At 38.5% G+C, this 25,283-nt stretch overlaps 1 protein-coding gene across 5 annotated transcripts in view; it reads left to right on the forward strand.

The window, feature by feature from the left end:
* Positions 1-25,283, forward strand: part of slc2a9l2 (solute carrier family 2 member 9, like 2) — an 89,175-nt gene that overhangs the window by 5,770 nt on the left and 58,122 nt on the right. For 3 of the 5 annotated variants that reach the window (XM_040029175.1, XM_040029177.1, XM_040029176.1), the window contains exons 2-6: positions 810-889; positions 4,787-4,888; positions 10,283-10,443; positions 12,996-13,120; positions 14,495-14,640. In XM_040029175.1, coding sequence (XP_039885109.1) covers positions 827-889; positions 4,787-4,888; positions 10,283-10,443; positions 12,996-13,120; positions 14,495-14,640 — 597 coding nt within the window. In that variant the 5' untranslated portion in view covers positions 810-826. The remainder of the gene's footprint in view (positions 1-809; positions 890-4,786; positions 4,889-10,282; positions 10,444-12,995; positions 13,121-14,494; positions 14,641-25,283) is intronic. The other 2 variants (XM_040029178.1, XM_040029179.1) reach the window with 1 other exon arrangement.

Genomic DNA, 25,283 nt, shown 5'->3' on the forward strand with positions numbered 1-25,283 from the left:
ACAGCTGATTTAATTAAAAAGTTGCAGTGATCCTTTGCGTAAAATTAGGAAGGTAAAACAAGAACAATCTGATTTGTCACACGTCTTCTTAAGAATTCAATCCACAGCTGTGGGTTTTGATCCTGCTCCCTGTGACTCAGAGTCCTGCTGGCTTTCATTTGCATCCAGTCAGAGACTAATTTACTTTTCAGAAACTGTCTGAATGCAAAATGTAATTAACCTTGAAGTCAGAGAGGACTGCTATACAATATCAACTCCTATCAGTACTGCATGAATTACTTCTTTCTGGTTTTGTCTTTGGTTTGTTCAGAATCCCAAAAAAGCTTCATAAAAAGTACAGTTCTCCTTCTTCCCCTTTCACCACCGTGTAACCTGTGGTGGATAAAACTTCCTGTAATTTTTTATTTAACCCTACCAGTTTTCCACTGCCCAGTGATTGCGTGCTGCTGTTTTAATAACCACTAGGTGGCAGACTGAGTCTTTGATCAGTCAGCTGGTCTAGCAGTAGAAAACGACATTAACGTGTACTTTAAATCAAGACCAGTATTCCCCCTGTTGTTGAGCAACTGGGTAAAATCCCCTCAAAACTCCAAGCTGGGGGTAACATTTCACACTTTTGCAAGCCAGGAAGCCAGTTTGCTTTCTGGCTTGCAAAGATGTTCTGCATGTCCGTACAAAGAGGTCATTTCCTTTTCAGCACGTTTCACTTAGTTTTCGGTTCCTCCTCATCCTCGTTGTGAAATCTGTCCCGTCTCCTTTCCATATAGACAACGTATCTCACGTGATATAACATGGCCTTCTCATTTAAGGTCGCTGACACGTGAACATGGACGAACAAAAGGATGATCAGATTGACCAAGATGACAGCACTAACAACTCTGAAAAGAAGGTTAGTCAGATTAAGGCACTGATTCTTACGTACTTCTTTGTGTTGTTCTGGCATGAAAAATGTTATAATATAGACAATCATGTCTTTGCTTTATGGAGGAACAGCCCTGTCCTAATAGTACTATATAGACCTCTGGTTTCCCTGTTATTAAGCTACTATGTCATACATTAACCCGTTATGTTATCCGTGGACATTACACAGCTGTGAAGATACTGCACCTCAGTAAATATGTACACGACCTTTGTAACTGAAACACACACATTTCAAGCTTTTCCCCTAAAATCTGCTGCTGAAACTTGGAACCCCACTTTTTGATCTAAAATGACATCAGCTTTAGTGGTAACCTTCTTCAGATAAAAACTAAAATTATGTTGCAATAAAATCTGTCAGTGGATCTGCATATTTCATTACTTATTTTTTGGCCAGTCCACTTCTGCAGAAACAGTGTTATGTCTAAAATACATAGATTTGTGTGAGCTTTGAGGGAGTTTGCATATTCTCATTGTGCACATGTGGGTTCTCCCTGGGTACTCTGGCTTCCTCCCACAGTCCACATTGGATTAGGTTCATTGGCAGTTCTAAATTGTCCGTAGGTGTTGATGTGAGTGTGAATGGTTCTTGTCTTTGTGTTAGCTCTACAATGGACCGGCAGTCTTTCTAGGGTGTTCCCCGCTTTTCACCCTATGACAGCTGAGAGCCTTAATCGGATAAACAGAAGACACTGGATGGATGGAAATGTGCTTTAGGATAAACAGAATTTAATTGGTCCTTTTCTTTTATGTTTTGCTGGGTGTTAATTTTTCTTATTTTCTGACAAGTACTCAAATCGCACAAATTTGTGTGTTTGCTTGTTACTGAGGACAGTGGATGTCAAATGCTGTATAGGTCTCAAAGCCACTTGGGGAAACTTTGTCATTTGTGTATTGTTGTATTTATGAAAAGAAAAAAAAATTAGTCTTGTTGGAATTTGCGCCCAACTCTTCACAGATGCTACAAAGTGATCACTGAGCCCCTGATTGAGAACATAGTTTAGGCTGTAAGTACCTGGAAGTAACTCATCAGGTCCATTGTTAGTACAACTCCCTCACGCACATATGTCTGTTTCAAAATTTGCAAGATTAAGCTTTAAGGGGCTCTAGAGAATCCATTACCAAACAAAGGAAATGCATGGAAAGACACGTGAAAACAACTCTCAGCGTCACTGGGACATATTTTTTAAGGGACTGTGGGAAAGATGCTACTATCAGTGAGTTTTTAACCTTTAAAAATATGAGATATCAATTTCCCCTATATGGCACTACTCCCTGGGTTTTAAGGCGATTGCTTGAGATTTTACTCTTTATTAAAAATATATAAGGATGACTTATACATGTGTATTCAAGGCTCGCAGTAGCCTTATGTATTCTGTTTCAGCTTCATCTCCTTTAACTGTGATGTGGTTTCCTTTACTTTGACTTCATTTTCTCAGATAGCATTGTGGATCAAATGTAATTTCAAATGATATCCAGAATATCCTTCCCCTCCCCTCTCCCCTCTCCCCACCCCCCACCCCCCACCCCTTTAGCTTATCATTATGAGCTGGAATCACAACTTTTCCTTCCTTTCCTCCTCCTAAAGCTTTATCTACAGTCTACTCATTTTCTTCAGCTTTAATCACTGGCTCCTCATAGCTCTGCTGCATCTTATCCTCATGGACTTGATAACAATACTGTGCATTCAGTTTTTTGGCTCGTCTTTGCAGTCTATTGGTCCAAGGTATAGGTTGGTACTTCATAGAAAAGCTTATCATCCTTCACTTAATGCTGTATGATGTTTTAAAATATGTTTGTTGCTATAAAACAAATTAATTACACTTACAAAATGTGCACTTAAATCACACACTGGATCTTGTTGAATGAAATATTCAAGTTGAACACAGTGATTGACACACGTGTTACTTCTAGAGAAAAAATTCTCAACAAGTTTTGTCAGTGGAAATGAAAATCGTCAAAACTTTGACGACTGCATTTGAAAACACACCAAAAATCAGATTTAAAAATTGAAAACACATGCTGATACAACTTGTGTCATAATATGTGGCTCACTAGTGCATATGTTGTCTGTGTACACTCCCAACAACAGCCTGATAAGATGGCAGCTGATGTCCTTGGGGTTCTCCTCCTGTTAGACCTGGAAAAGGCTGTTAGTGAACTCTGTGAAGCTATTTGGTGTCTTTGGTTGCACTGACTCATAATGTTCCAGAGATTCCCAATTGGATTCAGGTTTTGGGAAAGTGAGAGCCAGTCCGTGGTATCAGTGCGTTAATCCACCAGTAACCTGTACACTCTGGCCACAGTTGGCTGGAAATTGTCTTGAATTAGGAGAACCCAGGACTCATTGTACCAGCGTAAGGCTGGACGGTGAATCTGAGGTTTTCATCCCCATGCATAACAGCTGTCAGGGTACTGGTACTAACACATGGAGATCTGTGTGACCCTCCAAGGTTATGCTTACCTTGATCAATCAAGTTAAATGATATTGCAGGTAGCATAATGATTGGCACGCCATCTCCACTCTTTCACATCTGTCACATGTGCTCAATGTGAGCCCGCTGTCATCTGTGAATAGAACAGGGTGCTAATGGCAGACCTGCCAGTTCTGGGGTTTCTCTGGCAAATGCCAATCAAGCTGAATGACACTAGTTTGAACACAGGCCTCATTACAGGAAGTCAGGCCCTCATGTCATGCTCAAGGACTCTGATTATCATAATTTGGTCAGAAACATGCAGAAGTAGCCCACTGGAGGGCTTTTTGTGGTATTCTGGCAGTGCTTCTTCTGTTCCTCCTACACAGAGGAGCAGATCCTGGTGCTGTGCTGATGATGGTTCCACGGTTCCACGACCCGTCTCCTGGGATCTCCTTTACATTTTTGAGACTGTTCTGTGAGACACGGCAAACATCTTGCAGTGGCATGTATAAATGTGTCATCCTCGAGGAGCTGGACTTCTTGTGCAACCCAGGCTGCCGGAACCGTTTCAAGACACTAACAAAAAGCAAAGAGAAGAAAGAGATAAATCACCTAATAAGGATAAAGAGAGAGCCATAGATTGTTGTTACCAAGTATAAAGTCGTTCCCTTTTTGGAGGTTGTGTTGTTGTTGTCTCTTCAGTGCCTCTGCTGTTGCCACTAGACTTCTCCAGTGGTTTATAGCAACATGTAATAGCAAACACCTAGATTAGCCCAGTATAGTCCCCCGAGGATGATTCCTAACATTCCTGGTCATTATTTAACCCTTTCTCTCCCGTAAGCCTATACACAATAGAAATTCATGGTCTTCTATAACTCGTTTATTTAATATTTTGCACAACCTTCTAATGGAGAGCGTAGCACCTTGCCAAGAGGATACTCATAAAGTAAGTATGCAATACAATCTGCTAATCAAGTTTCTTCTCCTGATGGAAAATGGTTTCAATTTAATGATGTTATCTCCTTTCATCATGTGCTACACTGAGTGCAAACCTTTATGATTTTAACCCCTTTATTGCATTTATTGAATTTCTATCCCTCTCTTTTGTATTGAAGTTTTTAATGAGCTTCTTTCAGGTCATCACAGTTTTAGCCTTGATATGGTTTATTTCCTATTCCCATCCTCCTTTGTCATTTTCAGTAATAATACATTCAGTTGTCATGAGAAATATATTTCACACAGTGTTGACTTTGCACTAAAATGAAACAATTGACAAAATAAAAACAAAGCATGGATTTAAGAAGTTTTTTTTCTTAGCATTGATGCCCAGAGTTACACAACTCACCCAGGGTTGAATTCCCTTGACTGAATCTGCCCTTGGCATTGATCAACACCAATGTGGAAAGGACTGCATGACTAGCATAATGTGTTCATGTGTGCTCTCTCGTTAGCAGTCACTTACAGCCTGCCTGTTGTGTGCCGCCTTCTTTGGCTCCCTGGGCTCATCTTTCCTTTATGGCTACAACCTCTCTGTGGTCAACGCTCCTGCTCTGGTGAGTCAAACACTTGTTCTCAGCCTTTTTGCAGGGAACCACAAGTGATTTTGTATGTTTTCTTTGTGCGGTAATTAAACTTTTAGTACTCATCCATAAATATTGAATGGCAGTGCTAAAACCAGCTTCTAATAAAGGTACAATTGACAGAACAGTAGCTCTCTAGATACAGAGACACCCCCCCCCCCCCCCCCCCCCCCATTAAGAAGAAATTGTTCAAAATGAACACAGTATATCAGACTCATAGACACTGTTGTAGTCAGGCTTATCCCCAGTACAGTGACCATTTACAGGTATTATACCGATACATAATACCTTTAGGTATACTTTTTATATATCGGTATTATTTCCATGTGATTGCAGGACAATCCAGGTGAGTGTCCTGCCAGATTAATGGTTTCACAGTTTGTTTGGGCAGCTGAGAACAGGGGACCCTAAACCTCCAGACCAAATACATATACTTATATTAAATATACTGTACATTACATTTTGGACAGGACTGAAAATCAGTGGCAACAGGTCTGATGAAAAAGTTGATCCATCATGCAGTATCATCTGGAAAGCATGTGACTGGCAGCAGCTTCATTTTTCAGTACGACATCGATCCCAAACACACTGCCAATGCACTAAAAGCATACTTGGATAGAAAAATACACAGTGCAATACAATGAGTCACGAGTCTTCTTCGAGCTTGAACCTCAACAGCATTGAAGCAGTAAAGGTGGTCATACCAAATACTGACTTTCTAGCTTGTTGTATGAAATGTATGGACTCTGTTTTTGCATTATATAATGTGTTTCTATGTATTTTTCAGTACTACAACTATTTCAAATTTTCCAGCAAAAAATATAAAGAAATGAGGGGTTGCTTTTGCAAAGTAATGTGTATCCGAAAAATACAACATGTGCAGCCAACGTTCTTGTAAGTTTACATTACATCTTCTTTGACTGGTGAAACAGAAATTGCATTTTTGAGTTCCTTTTATGTACAAGTTCAATTATGTGGTGCCACTTGGATGGGAAACGTGTTTCAGAGGTCATGCTTTCCAATCAGGCTGTTTGTTTGTTCAGAGGTAATTAGATGTCTCACAGGTTATATAATTAGTGTTCAAGCGCCACGACCTTCAGCTCTGCAGTTACACCTACACTAACAACTAATACTGCAGAAAACACAGAAACGGGTATCCAGCTTTTGATGAAAATTGCTGAAGCAAATATTAATTTGTGCCACCGTTCACTTAGAATTATTATCAAGACTACAGCAGGAGTGGGTGATGTGTACCCTCAAGTGGCTGCACTGGTGAAGAAATGAGTACAGTCTAAAGGGGAATTGGTCTTTAAAGCCTGTAAACATTTTTAAAATGAAGCTTACAGAAAATGTTATTCTCACAAATACCATTTTAAACCATTTTTGTGATCATTACCATCTTTGTGAAATAGCCAAAACATGTGCTGATGCATCTGCAAAAGACATCCATATCTATGGAGGTCCTGAGGTGGAAAACTCACCAAAAATGTACAGTCTTCTGTGACAGGCTAAAAGTGCCAAATTAAAATAAACACATCATTAGAATGTCTCATCATTACTGAATACATAGTTAATTATATGTATCATTTTGTGGTATTTTCATTGTAAATAATAGTCATAAAAAGGCAGTAAAACACACAGTGAGGCTGAGCTGATGCCATCAAGTTTGCTGCTGGTTCACTGTGAGCTGTGTCCTCTCATCCTCACACATCTCATGTTGCTTCTTGAACACAAAACAAAAAGGTGAGATGTTAAAATGATTTTATTTTTCATCGTAGTACAATTCCCAAGCTCAGATTAAGGAGCTGTAGTTTAGAAAGCTGATAAAAAGTGAATTCAGTCTACTTTATATTTTAAATTAAGCATAATATTATGTTTTACAGTGTACTTTCTGACAGTTCAGTGTAATTTCACATTTTGATACTGCTCTTAACAGTGTCCATATTTTAAAATAAATTTGAAAATAGATGATTGACCTTATATGGGAAGATTTTAACAGAACAGATTCATATGATGTATTTCTCAGTGTGCCTTCAGTACATTATGAGTCCTCCAAACAAGCTTGAAAACAATATATAGGGGGTGGTAGTTGTACGCTTACCCAGAGCCTGCATATTTTGTCACAGTACCTCTCAAAAATAAGAGGCGTATAGCACAGTTTATGAACAATGCATTCTTTGTCTAAACAATGACAATAATTTTCCCACTGTTTTTTTTTATTTCAGAATGTAAAGTTTTGAAATGTTGTTTTCTTGTCAAGGACATCATGTTATTATGTTCTCTAGGACCTGCTATGCTACTATCCAAGTGGATTATTCTCTAAATGCTGTACATGCATGATCTTCTACATATCCTCCAAATTTCTTAGTGGCAGGCTATAACTGAAATTGCTTTGCTTTCATTAAAAAACAGTCTGTTCACCCTGGGTTTAGGCTGTGTGAGGCTTTATAACAGGCGGGTTTTATTTGCACCTTAAGGGCTTCAATCCTAATTTTTCAAATCGTTCACTTCTCTATACTTGGTAGAACTCAACAAAACACAGCCTACATACTATTAAGGCTTTCCTTTTTAACAATTTGTTCAGAAATGTGATGATTTTATTTTATATTTTTAATTTATTTCACCGTTATTTATACAAATGAACCTCACTGAGACACGGGTTCTCATTTTCAAGCGACCTACTGATTACTGCATGGAATTAGTAGGGTGTAAAATGCACTTAACAAAAAATAAATAAAAGAAAATTGAGAAGTAATTAAAAAAAACAAGCAAACAAAAATTAACCTTCCAGATCTTCTTTGCACACAGTTCCACTCTGCACAACCCCAAAATCTGTTGGCTGGATATTTTGTTTTCTGCTTGGCTTAGCAAACTTAAAAGTCCCACCTACTGTTTAATCTGTATTTTGCAGCTAATTCTCCAGTTTACGTCGTTGTTGAGCCATTGCTTTTTTGTTTACTCCCCTTTATAGAATCTGCCCACCAGAAGCACCAGCTGATCATTTATGCAGCGCTGGCTCTCCTCCACCTCAGTAGGGCTCACCACTTCTCCTGCTGTCTTTACAAAAGCCAAACAGAATAAACCAACAAAAACGTCGAGTTGAATTAGGATAACACAACAGAAGGAATATTACAGACAGAGTTCTCACTACATTTCAAAAAAGACCGAGTCGATCTCTTTAATAGTTCACTAAAGCCACAATCGTTTCTACACGCGGCACAAAAACCTATAAATGAACATTCAGCTTTCTCCACGCACAGCAGGGCCACCCCCAGCAGCGAGCTATCTTCAAATGTGGGCAAAGGAATATTATATGAAGTGTTAAAAATTCATTTCCATTGAACTCTAATAGGTCGAGCTATTGAGGTATCAGACATTAGATATGCAAGTAGACCACAAACCTCATCTTAGAGGAGAAGCATCAAAGTAGGGGCAAAAAACTATTTGCTACTCTTCATTCCACTACCAGACAATGTCAGGATGGTGGGAATTTACTCATTAATAATGTATAACTACCGTCATTTTCTGTAGACATCAAATTTACCCTGCTAAAGAAATCTTCACAAAGACATTTTCTTGGAGTTAACTGGGTGCACCAGTAACATCTTTGAATTAATGTGCATGATAGTGGCATGGCATTAATCTCCCCACAATCTCTCCCACAACACCTGTTATAAAAATGAAGGAGTCTTAATCATTATTTATGCAAACATTTCTTACGACAGCTTGACATTAACTGAGACAGCATAACAACAGATCGACTCATGAACGGCTTCACTCTGATAGAAAACCAGTGAGCGTAAAATATTATATAGCCGTGTCAAACAGATGTTGCCATGGTACAAAATCTAAAAATATCGATTGTGTTTTGTGGCTGTGATGCTGGTGAGAAATAACTGTTGAACACATGAATAACTGAACTCGGTGAATGTTTGCAGGGAGTGATGTGATGATGATGTGAAGTAATATCTTTGGTAATTATTTATCTATAGCACGTAACTTGGCTGATCTTCAGTAAAAGTAGCGATAAGGGTGATGAAAGCCCTGTAGAAACTGGTGTAACCTGTAACCCCCCCCTCTTTTCCTAGCGATAGAATTGTTTTCAGCAAATTTGAAGTGACATCAAAGGTCATTTTTCAGTCTTAAGTTAAGCAAAGCCGGCAATCGTGCTCGTGATACGTGATGCTTACAATGAGTAGCTCCTAAGCCAAAGCAAGCAATGACAGCGACTGTGTGACCACTGCCCTTCCTGACAGTGCTGAAGACAGGGAGGGCTTCAGCTTTGGTTTAACAGGAATTCAATAGAGTCGCAGTTGTTAAATGAAAGATCAAAAAACTACAAGACCCTTTGCTTTCTATGCAACCGACGTCTTCACGCATGATAAAGACACTTTAGAATTCTCGTGGGTTGATACAAGTGCCGTAATAATTTAATGCGACGCATTCACTGACTCATTGTAGCCTGTGCTTCAACTTCTTAATGAAGTCACTCAGTTTGTTGCTATTAAGCTATTTGCTATTTTTTTTAAAGTAAAGTTATATAAAACGTCAGACACTGTCTGCTACTTAAAGGTTGAAGTCAGATGCTTTAATGTTGCTTTGACAGGATGATACTGAAATAAGCAATCAGTGCAATTTGAGTTTTTCACTTTAACTTTAAGCAGTAGCATTAAAACTATGATGCTGATGAAGCAGTTATATGCAAGTCTGTATGTTGACATGTAAGTTTGGTGCCTCTGCTCTTGTTCTCTCTTTTGTCCTTTTTGTAAAAAGAATGCTATCGTGATGCTCCAGTCAAACTATCCAAATCTCAAACTTTTGATGTGATGATTGATTAGGTGTTTTACACGCCATTTATTAATTTTATTGGATACAAGGAGTCAATCAATCATGTATATGAACACATGAACACATTTTAGATTGCATTAGGGCAGGTAGGTCAGACAGAGATATGAGTGTTTCACGTGTGACAAACCTGAATACAGATGCAAAGAATAAACAATTCTTTTATGAAATCTGGAGCTATTAAATAAACATCCAGGGCCGCCCAGGGCTAATGACGTGCCTGCATTAAGCCTGCTGAAATTAATTTATTTGCATATTGTGGAGACCAGATATAAAATCTTAACAAATGTTATTACTGGTATTAAAACAAAATGTTTTCAGATCATATCATTTAACAATCATTTCCTGGTAGTCCTTTTCTTCAGGCAAAGTTTAGGTCATAAAGTCAGATTGGAAATGTAAAAACACACTCATGATACATATGATATTCAGTAAACATGTGTTGGGGGTTTCTAGGTTTATTTATTTATCCATATGAATAACACATTTAAAACATCTCTTTGTGTTCCTTTTGTATTGCAGTACATTAAAGCTTTCTACAATAAGACATGGATTGAGAGATATGGGGAGCCTATTTCAGCGGAGACGGTGACCCTCCTCTGGTCCGTCACAGTGTCCATATTTTCTATTGGAGGCCTTTTTGGAGCCCTGTCTGCCACGTTAATCATCAAAGTACTGGGCAGGTGAGAACACTGTTATGTGCTTACAATATCGCTGGTAAGAAGTTTGCTTTTATATCCTTCACTCATCAGGGAATGGCGAACAGCAGTCAGTTTGGTGCAAACGATTATGTTATGAGTGAATATGAACAACACTGTAGATCCTTTGGCTTCCTTTGTTGTGGGGAGCGGTCTCTCTGGATCGAGCTTGTTCTGGTGAATCCCACAAATGCTTGGTCGGATTGAAATCGAGGGACCGCAGGATAACACTGTGCTGCACAAACACAAGAAAGGGGAATTTTTGAAGTGTGGTGTGCTGCTGTTAGCAAGGGAAGAAAGAAACCACTAACCACTTGATCTGCAACAGTGCTTAGGCAGGTGGTAAATGACCTTGTTTGTGCACGAACTGTTGGCTTCTCAGTATGATGTTAATTTAACAAAATGATCCAACAAAATCATTGTGGTTTTAACACTGTGGCTCACCTCTCCAGCTGTGACTAAATAACAGTGATGTTAAGTACAAACACAGACCCTTAAAGTGTACAAGTGTTATTTTTGTTCCTCGTGTCTCCCTTTTGGTACAAGGCTCCGTTAGACAACCAGTTCCTTTAAGTACAATAATGAATAATTTTAAATCTACTCTGTAGCAATCTCACTGTTGTCTTTAGCCTCCATTTACAATGATCAAGTACCAGTAAGTTTTTGTAATGGATTTAAGACATAAAAGACTGTCAGTGCACTGACTCCAAGGACATAAAAGGTATTGGTCTTTACTGACTTGCACTGGTTTGACAGCCTATATACCGCATGATGAGATCCAATCTCACAGCCAGCGTGATGCATTTAGCTTTAACTTTTGATCACCTACGTGTTGGACTGCAGAGCCACATGTCCTACTATCCTCAAGGGACACGTTCAGGCACTAACAAAATCACCTCAGGGCTATGAAATGATACGTCTTCTAAAGAATCTGTTATCCACTAATGACAAGAGTGTCACAGAGAGACTTATGAAGCTTTTACTCAGAGTCATTTCAGACAATTAAGATACCCTTGAGGTTCACCTTGGATTTCTCAGGTTGTGATCCTCACTGTGTTAATTAGGTTGAAGCGTATAATTCATTTTCCCTCCACATTCCCTGCTAGACGTGTGGGTCAGCTGGAAGTTTTACACAGAGTTTCGGAAAGGTTGAAATTCAGATGTCAGGGACAAGAGTTGAATATATATGTTAACTTAATGAGGACTCATGGAGCAATCGAAATGAAACACACTTCAAAGTATGCCAGGGAAGCCGAGGTAGGTTTAGTTTAAAAAAAAAAAATCATTAGAGGTGTGTGGACATTTCACCACAGACATGAAAAGAGATTAATAAACATTTGTGGTCGACTGCACTGCTACATAAATGAGTGTATTTAAATTTTAGATTTAAATATAGATTTAGACACAGCAAGAGAGAAAAGCCTTCATCTCAGAAACAAAACACGGCTGATTATCATGCTGCTGGTGCTGTGTGACTGATGTTGAAATACCAAGTGCAAATGCTATAACTTACGAAATGTGCTCAGTGGCGTTGTTAAGCATCTCACTACAAAGATAGCAAAAATCAATAGGAAGAAAACATTTTTCTTTGATCCCTGACATTAAAAAAAGTACAGTTCAGACAAGACCTGAATGCACACACACGGCAGACAGGCATGCTGAAGAAAAAAAGCAACTTGGTCAACAAAGGCTGGTAGGGAGTTAGAATCCAAAGAGTAAAAGTAAACAGATGAGCTGGAGATCACACGCAAATGGCCCGATGCTGGAGAACAAGGGAACTAGAGATGTTGGGTGGCCTGGTGGCAAGGCAGATAAACAGTGCTGCCCAGGTGCTGCAGATGGGGGATTAAAAAGAGACTACTCCAGGAGGCAGGACCTGCTGTGAAAGTGGAGCTCCATCAGGGCCATGCTAGAGGCTAATGGTTAAGATACAGCAGGGAACAGGCAGGAAGACCAAAGAAGAGATCAGGTCAAGACAAAGGCTGGAAACCAGAACAGTTGGACAACAGAAGAGGTTCAGCAGGCAGGACAGACAGATGCTCTTTGAAACGGGGGTCAGTTGTGACAGCTGATGCGACCTGGTGTAATCGTGTCCTCTTGAACTGCATGGCTAGAGGCCGCACTAAATTCTGTTATGTAATAAGTGATTGAGAACTGACTGTTACTTGTCAAGAAGAGGAACAGTTCCCACTGACTTGGTGCTTCTGGGAGCTTGGGTTAATTTTTATAGAATACTAGCAATTAGTGATAATGAAATAGTTTCAGATTGAGCGTAGTGTAAGAAACCTCCATTACAGAACTGATTTTTCTGTTGTGATGGCCTCAAATGTGTTCCTTTGAAACTATAAAAAGTTATTCAGCTATTCCATGATGTTAGCTTTTTAAAACTCGCCTATCTCTGATTGTTCTTGCTCTGCTAGCTTTTTGTTAGGTGAAGTTATTTTCATCCCAGGTGAAGCACTATAGAAATTGAATTTAATGAGTTACATTTAGTAAATTTTTACATTTTTTTCATGTATTTTTCTTACTGACTTTAGAAAGGGGACCTTGCTGCTGAATAACAGCTTTGCTGTAATAGCTGCTGTGCTTCTGTCTCTGGGTGAAATGTCAAGATCTTTTGAGATGCTCATCATTGGACGACTCATTATGGGGGTGGATTCTGGTAAGAAATATGCTTTTATAATTTCCCACTCATCAGACAGTGTAGAACATTCAATACAGAGCATAATGCTGTAGTGTAAGGGAGTACAAAGAAAATATTAATTCAGTTAATCATGTAAATTATGATGATATTTTTAAGTTTAATCTGGTTGACCTTATCAGAAAATGTTAATTACATACATCACCTCTTGTAGTGACGCTGATTTTTTACTTACTTCTACGACTATGGGAATTCATTATTATCAGGTTATTCTAAAAGGTCCATGAAAAACCTCCAGTTAGTCCAAAATGCTGCAGTGAGAGTACTGGACATGGGCGAGGACAAAATACTGTATTTCTTCCATATTAACATCTCGAATAAACAGGACCCATCATACCTTATAGACTTGATCGTACCATATTATCCTAATAGAGCACTTTGCTCTCAGACTGGAGGCATACTTCTGGTTCCTGGGCTGCAGGTCACTGCTGTAGTCCTTTCAGTCCCTGGGTCACATCAGCTAAGATGTGCTTCTTGGTGTCAATCGTGCGAATCACTTGCATCAGGTTTGAATTGGTGTGAGATGTTCCCCCATCCTGAATCATATGAGTCATTAAGATGACTTGACTCAATGTGTGTTTGTGGGTAGAGTCGTCTGGAAAGGTACCTCAAGACTATGTTGCAGATAAATGGTGTCACAGGCCACGACCTCCACTCAGTGATGGTCATTCCAAGACCACATCCAAGGTGATAGCACTATTAGAGGTCAAATACCTGGGACTTCCCATCTGGTGTTAGAGCTGAAGAAGCCATTGTGTGTTTTAAATTCAATGATCACTGATTTCACATGTGCTAAAAAAGTGCTACCTCATAAAATGCAACTCAGTTTTGGTTTTAACAGTAGCTTGGTTATACCACAACGGAGAAATAGTAGCTACCTTTAAAAAAAATACACACATGTACAGAAGCGTGGGGTAACTTGTTTACAAATTGTAGTGTGTGGAAATGGATTTGTTTTTAAGTATTAACTTGTTCTTCAGTGTAGACCGTTTCTAATGCACAGACCATCAATACTAGTACCCATGACTGTGCCCCACAGTTCAAGACAGCCAACTGTGAAATGTGACTTGATGTTCAGTGTGTGTTAGTGCAGTGGAGCTGTTTGTGTGTCTGCACATTTATGTGGTAAAACAAAACAGACTTCGATACTGATAAAAACACCCCCAATGCTTTTAAAGACAGCTGATGCTTACAGATCCTAGATACGGCCAAGATACGTGAATGCATATTCCTCTACTATGTCAACACATACTGATGAGAGCAGTGTCTACATAGACACGAATATATTGTTTTTAATAGGTTTTAATATATTGTTTGCTTGTTTCTTTCTGACAGGTATTGCTCTCAGTGCTCTCCCCATGTACCTGGGAGAAATTTCCCCAAAACACTTCAGAGGTATGATTGGCCAGTTCAACTCCATTCTAATCTGCTTAGGAGTGTTCACTGGGCAAGTGCTGGGGATGCCTGAGCTGCTGGGTCAGGTAAGTGGTTTAGGAGGCTATGAACGATTACATTTTGAAAGTGTGCTGTATATGTCGTGTTGTTTTCTGTAAGAATGGTTTTGAGGCTGGAGAAATTTTAAATCAAGACAAGAAATTTGAGTTTAGTAAATGAAAAGTGGGCTAAACATAAACCACATCACTCCAGGTTTTTAGTATATTGTCTGTGGAGAAGGTCTGTTGACTGTGGATGTCTGGTAGTGGTGGTGGGGAATTTCTTTATTATTTTTTCCCTTGACTGTAATAAAGTTTGCTCTCAAGTCACTGTCATAAACAAACTGCACTTAAAGGTGTTTCAGCAAGCCCAAAGCCAGTGTGAGTGAGTGAGTGAGGAATCTGAATCAATAAATTATGCTAAACGTCATATAAATTGGCACTTTAAGTAAAATGTGAACCTGTCGTGACTTTGGTGATGCATTAGATAAAGTACTATTCACCTATTGTGAGAGTCACTTGTCACTGGTTGAACTGGTTCCAGTCTTGGTTTACATTTTGTGTTTTGTTCTTAGCTGGATTTTTAGATTTTGACTTATTTATTATTCTAGTCTAATGTGAGACTTAGTTCTCACATTATTGATAAGATAAGATTTTATTGCTTATTTTTAATGTGGTAACCAGTTACATGTTCTGTTTTGTCTTGTTTTGTCTTCTTTCCGGTGTATTGTTATATTTAATAGTAGTATTAGTAGTTTCCTCAGCTTGTGTCTTATTGTACCTTATTTCTGCATTTATGCCTCTGTCCCTCTGTGTTGCCTAGTCTCTGACATCTTAAGTTTTTGTGTTGTTGTTTGTTAGTTTCCTTTGGTTGTTTCCGGTTTTGCTTTGAAGCGTAGTTTTCTTTCATGTCTGCTGTCAGGTTTGCTTCCTTCCTGTCCTCTGATTCCCTGATTGTTTTCACCTGTTGTTAATTGCTTTCACTTGTGTCTCCCCGCTCATCTGCTCGTTGTCCCCGGTGACTTCTGATTATTTATAATCTTGTCTGCTTTTTTGTCCTTTTTGTCAATGTGTGTGTGTGTGTGTGTGTGTGTGTGTGTGTGCAGCCCAATTTATTCTCTTTGGATTTTCATGTACCTCATGTTGTGGTTTTTGTTATTTTTTGTATCTTTTGCATCAGCTGTACTAAAGGCTCACTGTCAGCTCATTCTTTTGTTTCTTGGATCCTGTTTGTTTCCTCTCCCCTGCCTGACAGGTTCCACTATATGTCTGACTTACAACATAGACCTATCAATATTAACTAGAAAAAACACTTTGAAAAAATACAGTACTTAATGAGTAGTAAAAAAAATTATTTTATCACCGATAGCTCACAAATTGTTCATATTTTGTTCATATTCGGCATGTTTAGTTCACACACTGAGAGGAACCAGCACATCAGTTTAAACTTTGGTAAAGACAGTGAAAGAGTCTAATCTTTTCCATCCGGACTGGACAATGCCAAGATCAAATGCACCCAGACAACCTGGCTGCTGGGGAGTTTCTAGTATTTCAATGTTGAAAGCAAAAACAAAATTCTCTATAACTGCATGTAGCAAGGAGACTATCCCAACTAACAAAGGATGAGAGACACATTACACCCTGGACAGGTTGCCAGTGTGTTGCAGGGCTAACACAGAGAGCAACAACCATTCAGACTCACATTCACACCTATGAGCAATTTAGAACCTGGAGTGAACCCCTCCTAGGACCTGGTGTCCACATCACATTTTGAGTTGTCTAGACCGAAATTTCTTTGTGCCTCTCACGTCTGTGTGTGACCTTGGCGACTATGTGGCATTAAGGTGAGAATTAACCACCAGCGTTTAAATGTCAATGTAACACTGGTGGTGCAATACTAGTAGTGAGCATGTAAGACCTGTTAGTGCTACTTCTTGCCTTCTTTGGATGTAGTACGGGCAGAATAGTTACCTTTAACCACAGTACGACAACAGAAGGGAAATATGGGCCAGATCAGACAGGTTCTACAGGGTGGGCCATTTATATGGATACACCGTAATAAAATGGGAATGGTTGGTGATATTAAAGTCCTGTTTGTGGCACATTAGTATATGTGAGGGGGCAAACTCCTCAAGATGGGTGGTGACCATGGTGGCCATTTAGAAGTCGTCCATCTTGAATACAACTTTTGTTTTTTCAATAGGAAGAGGGCCATGTGACACATCAAATGTATTGGTAATGTCACAAGAAAAACAATGGTGTGCTTGGTTTCAACATAACCTATATGAAATCATTCTTTTTTGAACAAAACTCAAAACAGAGCCAATTAATCTTTCAGTCATTTCAACCCCCCAATCCCACATGCATACTATCCTTTAGGGCTAAGCCCCGGGTGTATCAAATGTCTGCCTCCGCCTCTGCTCTGGAATACAGTATCACTCTTATTATTCTCGCCGGAAAAAGGACTTTCACTATCCAGCTAGCTTCTTCGCCGCACGGGTAAACGGATCTTTCACCGTCTGTGTCTCTGGCGTGTCTGACTGGCACACGAAGGCACACACAGGTGTCTGAGCAGCGCACACAGACAGGGGCAGGGTCAGACCGGCCAATGATTGGTCGCTCAGTGGATCTAACAAACACACTCTAAAGGACTAAGTCCTGCCCCCACACCATTTATATATTACATATACATATGTACATATTAATTAAACTTATGTTTACATGCTTTTTATCAGTATTTATTATAATTAACTTTGTTTTTATCAATGTTTATTCCCATTGTGAGAGTATGAATATTTATACTTTTAATCCCGTTTTTAACACCGGGTTACATCAAGGTCGTTCTATTAGTCAGTCGTACTGATGACGCCTCAGTGGCAGACTTATTCGCTCTACAGCTTCAGCATAGCAGAAAATTTCATTTTGACTTGATATTCAAGCATGAAGTCATACTGAAGGAAAAAGTTCCAACTCTGCTCACACTATTACTCCTCCCTTTCTAAGGCTGGCTGAAAGCGCTTTGCCCATGAGCAATGGCTTCCTCTGCCACTTGAGCAACAAACTCACGTTTTTACCCTTCACGCTATCTGATTGGTTCTATCGGTCCCTTATTTCAATAGGCTATCAGTAGGAGTTCTCAGACACACCTTGTTTACCCTTGAGGAAATATTATCAATTTTATCCTTTCTCACCTCACTGCTCACTGTACACAACTTTAGCCATGTTGACTTGGTCTGCTGCTGGAATGTTTTTATAACAGATTATTTATGTGCTAGATTTTCAGTTTATCTGTTGGGGCTGGAAACAGACATTAGCCTAAGGCACAGATGCTTTGAAAGCCAAAATCAGTTGTGTAATATGAACAGAAAGCCAATAATCTAAGTGCTCTACTCCTGGCAAAATTTATTGACATTAGATCACTGCTTGCTTTGGCATCATATTAAAACAGGAATAATAATGGAATATGTTTTCCCAGAATTGCTTTTCCAAATTTAAAGTATGACATTACACTTTTTGGCACCAGCCTGCTCAGACAGTTTTGGATTATGACTTTAAAATATATAAATAAAAAAAAGATGTATATTTATTCCAGAATCATCATGTGAGAATGTGCGGTTTTCTGTTTCTCTGTGTTACCCATGTGATGGACTGGCAACCTGTCTAGGGTGCACCCCAGAGATGTTAGGGATGTTTCTGCCTAAAAAGGAGGTTTAAAAGAAACTAAACCTAAAATAAAAATATACTTTTTCTGTTAGAAAAAAAGGGATGTGCTGTTACAAATCAAGTTTGGTGAATGATCAGCTTTTGCTTTACGATGTTTGTGTGACATATAAAAAACCCAGACGCTGGAGTGGAAGTGGAAGATAATGAGTGGCTGGATACAAAAAAGCCCCCATCCACTTTATGTCTTTAATCTAAATCTAAAGTGCCCACTCCCATCTTTTTTAAGTCTTCTGTAATGTTGTGCTGCTGGTTGTCACGCTCGTCCGAAACAGTTACACAGTTAGGCGGTGCATTGTTTGACGAAGCATTAACATGCCATTCCAAATTTCACATTTCACAAATTGATCCCTGTTCACAAAGTCACACCTAGTCCTCCAGTAGCCTTTCATTGTGTAATCAAGTCATAAAAGAAACAAAGAAAAAGCAATTGAGTGTACAAAGCTGAGCACCTGTATGCAAATGTAATTCATAAATGTGTGCCAGCACATTAACCACAGCAACAAATGTTAATGCATATGAAGTGACACTGATTTGTCAGTGTAATTGTTTGTGTTTGATAACGTACTTCAAAGGCTTCAAAGACCAGACTGTATCTGCGTCCTGCTTTGTTTGAAGCTTATCCTTTTGTTCAGAAACCTATATGCATAATGCACATCTCCAGCAGCGCATGAGCTGTCTTTCCAACAACGAGAATACAAGAGCGACAAACATATTTTCAAGCCAGCGGATTTTGGCTCAAGCTTCCTTTTACGTAATTTCTGTGGACCAATGCCCATCTTGAATAAAGGCACGAGTGTTGTAGTGATGAATTTGGTTTTTTGTTAGTTTCTTCTGCCTTTTGCATGGCTGTCCTCTGCAAATATGTGATGCATTCCTGCTCTGGTTAAAAAAAGAAAAGGAAAAAAAAGATAAACATAATTAAAATAATGTATTCAACTTCCTAAACCAAATTCATTCTCCTATAAACTGCTTTGCATTTTTACCTTTGTTTCAAAAAGATAAACCAAAATAAAATCAATGATATCTTTACGCAAACCTACTCACTCTTTATTTGATGAAGTGCTCTCCTATTTTCTTCCATTGCTACTTTGCACTTTACCATTAAATATTGGTGTTATTTTGTAGCTTTAGGCAAACAAAAGGATTTCTTTTTTATTTGTAAAGCATTGATTTGTCGCATGTCAATATGACCTGCTGACCACATCTCTAAATTGAGTTTTGTGTTGACATACAGCCCCACTTATCACGTTTCTTTCCTTTTCATTTCACAAGTAAATCACAGACATATGTGACAGGATCTTAACCAGTCATCCACTGTGCATGTGCAAGATAGTGAAGCTATCAGCCTGCCTTGACTACAGCTAGAGTCATATGAAAGGGACATGATATAATATCACTTGGTCCTTGACAGGTTCTAAAATAATTTAAATAAATCTTCAGATGAGCAACAACATGTGTCACACTTTCTTTCTTTCTCTTATTTAGCATAACTGGACCAAAATTCAGAAGAAGTGTGTGTGAAAAACGACAGCCCGTTATTCAGTAGCCTGCACAACTACCTTTAGCAGTAGTACATTGAAGTAAACATTTTCTGTATGACTATCCGTCTCTTATGTTGTTGTGGGGGAATTTTGGCCCACTCTTCTTTACATTGTTGCTTCTATGCATTGAGGTTTGCAGGCATGCATTTATTCCAGGGCTCTTTTAAGGTCCCACCAAAGCATTTCACTTAGGTTGAGGTCTGGACTTTGTCTGGGCCATTGCAGCACCTTGATTCTTTTCCAGGCATTCTGTGTAGATTTGCTGCTGTGCTTGGGACAGACTCACATTTGACTCTAGAAAGCAAACCCAAATCATCACTCCTCTAATACCATGCTTGAGAGGTAATGAGGTGTTTGTGGTGCATCGTGGCCAAACATCTCCACTTTGGTCATATTAGTCCAAAGGACATTGTTCCAAAGTCTTGAGGTGTTTTTTGATGTAACTTTACAAAGCTTAGCTGTGCTGCTATGTTATTTTTAAAGTGAACAGACTTTCCCCTGTAAACCTTTCCAAACAAGTCATGCTTGCTCAGTCTTTTTCTTTATTGTACTGTGATGAACTTTAACATTTAACATTCTAACTGAAGCCTGTGATTTAGTGCGAGATGTAGCTCTTGGATTTTTTGCAATTTCTCTGAGCATTGCACAGTCTGACCTTGGGCTCAATTTACCGGGATGTCTGCTAGAAACAGCTCAACTTGGTGAATCTTTGTCGCTGTAGAATGAATGATTGACTTCAAATTGTTTAGAAATGACATTATAAATCTACCCATATTGATGAGCAGCATTGCTTCTCCAAGATCCCTGATGATGTCTGTATTAATGCACACCTGAGTGCTTCAGACCAGTAAGTTACCAAAACATCTGCTTTTATAGAGACGTTCACACTTGCTAATGATCAATTATTCAATTCAATTTGATTTTTAACACCTGGATACTTTCTATTGTAAGCTGTGTATACTTAATTTTCCACATGACATTCTTTATCACATAGATACTTAGACTGTAGATTGGTTGTTATATATGGGGGATACATACATTCATTTATTAACAGGATAAAAAAAACAATTAAAACAAATATGTTCTGTAAGTTTTTTCTGTTAATGAGTCTAGATTTGTTGGAAAGCCCAAGGTCTCTCAAGCTGATTGCTTTTATACGTGTGTACCATGTTAATATTTTTGAACCCACATTGTCACAGGGCATGAATCATCTGTCTGTCTGTCAAATAATAGAAAAGAATATAATATGCGGTAAGAGTTTAAGGCCTGTGTGAATCCAGCACTTTCCCATTTTCCCTAGTAGAAGGAGTCTTCTTTAATATTTTAAGAACAGCACACACCAGAGAGGGCCAGTGGTCAATTTGTTCCTCTGACAGACCATCGGGAAAACAGGCTTACAGAGAAGGTGACTTTCATCACAAACAGCTTTTCATCTGATCCTGGCAGATGTCCATCTATAAAGTATTCCAATGGCTGAGATCCTGGTGCCATGACATTTTTACCAAGTAGGCTCTCATTTTGTGAGAATTAAATATGGAAGAGGTGTTGTGATCTTCCTCTTATCATGCAGATACAAAACGGCTCCAGATAAATGTTTGTGCTCCACGGGGAAAGTATTTGGACAAGAAACACTTTAGAAAGTAGAAATTTAAAAAGATGTCACACCAGGAAACATTTTTTTTAATTAAAATTTTTACTCAGTGTTTCTTTTTTTCATTCAAACAACTTTATAAGTTTTAGAAAAATATGGTTTGGATCAAAGTGCAACCATTTACACAAACATAAACAGACGTTAGAAAGTTCTTTTCTGCGTCACCAGAATGATGACTCATGATCCATCTAAAGGCTTTGGAAAACACAACACTTCTATAAAGATCCCAAAGTGACAACTTTTCGTTTTGCAACGCACAGTCTATCCTTCATGTGTTAATTATGAACGACAGAGTGCCGCGCTGACAGTGAATGAGTGTCTTAATCTCACTGCCTGTTGTGGAAAATAAAGATTTGCAATTAAATGATTAGAAAAAATCGCTACAGAACAAGTTCACCTCCTGGCTGGGGAATGCACTGGTCAGCAAAAGTAATTAAGGCTAACCACACAGAGATAATGTTAGTGTTTATAACTGTCTATATAAAAGATGTGGTACACCTGACTTTATCATTATCTCTGTCTCAGATAATGTTCATATCAAAACCCCTCTGGCAGTTGTAGTAGTCCTCTGTGCATTTCATGAAGCCACGCTGCTGTTGTAAATCTTCTCCATTTCATTCCTGTCAGCTCCCAACAACAAAGGCTCATGCTTTGCATTTGTTCAATCCCAGAATCGTCAACATCTCACATGTAATAATTGAAAGGGAAAGCTACACGGCCTTTGTAATAAGGCAGTAAAATATTTGTCTGCTTTGTTTATGACAATTATTAGACACTGAAAGGCGTGCATTTAGTTCATACTGTTGACTGCACAGATAAACCTTTGTGTGCATTTGGGTGTGTGAGAGTGAAACAGAACATTTAATGCGTGCTTCACAAGTTACACACTAATGGAACAGGGCCTCAGTGTGAACCCACAAATGATCATTCTTCAGCTGTGTCACAATTGCCAAGTCAACTATGGTTTCCTGTACGTATACCTAATAAGCATTGTGCCACTTGATTGTTAGGCATTTCTCTGCAGATGATTGATTGGGACATGTCGCTTGCTGCCAGTCTTGTAAATTCTGATCAAGAACTGGCTCATAATTTCGACAAAACAGAAAAGAGATCATGTTAGCGAGAGATAGGCGAAGGAGAGCGGGGGATTATGGATGTTTTAAGAAATAACAAGACAGACTAAACAAGTAGGCAGATGGGGTCATCACAGGATTAAATTAAGTTTGTTTTTCTTCTTTTCTTTCTTGAATCACACTTGACAAGCTTGTTAGAATAGAAATAATCACTTTGTGAGTGCAGTCAGCCTAAGCAGCTTCTATTACATCTTACCAGAAGATTACGCAGAGGTAACATGAGATGTTTATAGTACAGATCACAGAAATCAATGCCTGCAGCACGGATTCTTTGTCTCTGAGAGCACTCTATAGAGCTTTAATCTAGTCAGCCACTGTCACCTCCTGCTGGGATAAGATGATCCACTGTTCAGCATCAGAGAGACAGAGACAAAAAACTATACATCTTATATATCTTTTTTTATGTTCCTGTGAAGGGCTTCGCTGAGAAACACAACTACGGTTTCCCCAAGATAACAAAGTGATTCACTCTCCCAGCCTGGATTCATTTTAGATTTAAAGCTGCACAACCAAACATTTTTGTATATCCAGCATATTTCATCACTGCATATACCATATAAAAACTCATAAATAATCAGTGTTTCACCCACAAATTTCATTTTATTTCCAGCACTCTCAAAACTTAAAAGAAGAAAAGTCAGTTATTAATAACAAAAACACAAGCCGATCTCGTCTGACATATCAATAATGTGTCAGTGTTTACAGCTTGTTCAGTTGGTGAAGATGACCAAGAAAAAACATAAAACAAACCTTTTACAAACTCTTACGTGAACTTAATCCCTGGAAACTGGAAAGTATTTTGGGGATTTAGTTCACATAAATTCAGAGCATTTTCTGTCCAAATGGCACCTCCTTCTCTGTGCATACGAATACATACTGTCCTCCCATTTGCTAAAGTGACATCAGGAAGCACAGCCCTGCACAGAGATGAGACTGTGCATCCTCTCATCTTTGCAATAAAGATGACTTCTTTCGTCTTTTTCACATGCTGGTACTTACATAACTTTTAATCGGTCCATTGTGATGAGGCTACACCGTTACTTCGGATTGTTGTGATGCATTCAAGGATCACTTGATTTTGTTTTCAAGGGTACTTTTAATGAAAGTATGTTTTAAAGCGCAAGCAGCTGAAAAGACCTTGTTATTTTATCTTCCATGTTGTGTTATCTGGTTGGATGAAATTTTCAATTTTAATAAAAACCCTGTATTTAACACACATATACACACATATACATTATATATATACATATGTAAAATGTCAACCATATATATTTCACCTCTGTAATGTTCTGGATATTTATAATTGAGCTTAAACTGTAACCACATAATTTCCTTTGGGATTATTAACATGTTCTGATTCTGATACGCACTTGCTGGCACAACTCACAGCTAATGAATTAGTAACATTACTGGATGTAAAAAGAGCCTCATGGAGAAGATAAGCCATTTACAAGTAAAGCCAGGGAGTTCACTTCTCTTTGAAAAATTGCATGTGCAACTGGATAAACTATTTGAGATTAACAATGCCCAATATAAAGTTGCAAAGAATTTGGAGATCTCATCATCTGCAGTACATAAACTAATTAAAAGATTCAGAGGATCTGGAGGAGATCTCTGATCACATGGGACAAGGACAAAAACCTGTTTTGAATGATCTTTGAGGCTGTAGATTATTTAAAAATATACAATTGTTTAGTGGAAATCTCTTTATGGCATTAGGCATACACTTTATAGCTAAACTACTCTGCCAAAAATAACCCAAAATCTACATAAATATAGTGCCTAACTTGGACCCAAGTTTATGGGTTTATTTATACAGAGATAGAGAGAGAAGGAAAAATCTTGTCTGCAGTCTTAGAAATCAGGTTTTGATGTTGTTTAGTGCACCACTTAGTTTGAACCACTCAGTCTTGTTTTTCTTTTTCTTTCTTTCTTTCTTTCTTTCTTTCTTTCTTTCTTTCTTTCTTTCTTTCTTTCTTTCTTTTAAAGAAGAAGTCTTTCTTATTTCAACAATATAATACTAAAATACACTCTGCTTGCATTTTAGCGGTATGAATCTGTAGCAAGGTGTTAAGCTGGTCTGCCCAAAGTGCCCACACAAGTGACCTACTGAATATATTGAGTATATTATGACACAAAAACTCCTATAAAGGAGGTGTGAAACCTTTTATTTGCCTTCATAACTGCAGCAATTTCCCCCCTGAGTTCACACATGCTTACAGCCTGTTGTTAAGAGGTGATGCAACACCATGGTAACAGGTGCCTATCAAGTTTCTTCTTTCTTTTTTTTTTCTCTTTTTTTGTTGCAGTCCATTCCATCAAATTAAATCTGAGCACATATTTAGTTAAATGCCTGCATCCTGTTTTTACCCAGTGTTGTAACTTTTCTTTTTCCTAAATTAGGTTTTAGAAACTTTACCATATTCATTACCATTGCTTGACATTTGAAATGCTCTTCACATTTAATGAGAGCAGCAGACGGCCTTCAGCCCATATAAAGATTCCCCTTCTGCTTTAAGTAAATATATGCAAGAAGGAATGCATCGCTTTACTAAACCCTCACATTCTTGACTAAACCTACTCAGTATTTGCTAGCACAGTAGCCAATGATGTTATATTCACATAATATAAATAGTAACCTCA

The sequence above is a fragment of the Simochromis diagramma genome, unplaced genomic scaffold (genome assembly GCF_900408965.1).
Source record: "Simochromis diagramma unplaced genomic scaffold, fSimDia1.1 OVJJ01000483.1, whole genome shotgun sequence".
NCBI classification, from domain to species: domain Eukaryota; kingdom Metazoa; phylum Chordata; class Actinopteri; order Cichliformes; family Cichlidae; genus Simochromis; species Simochromis diagramma.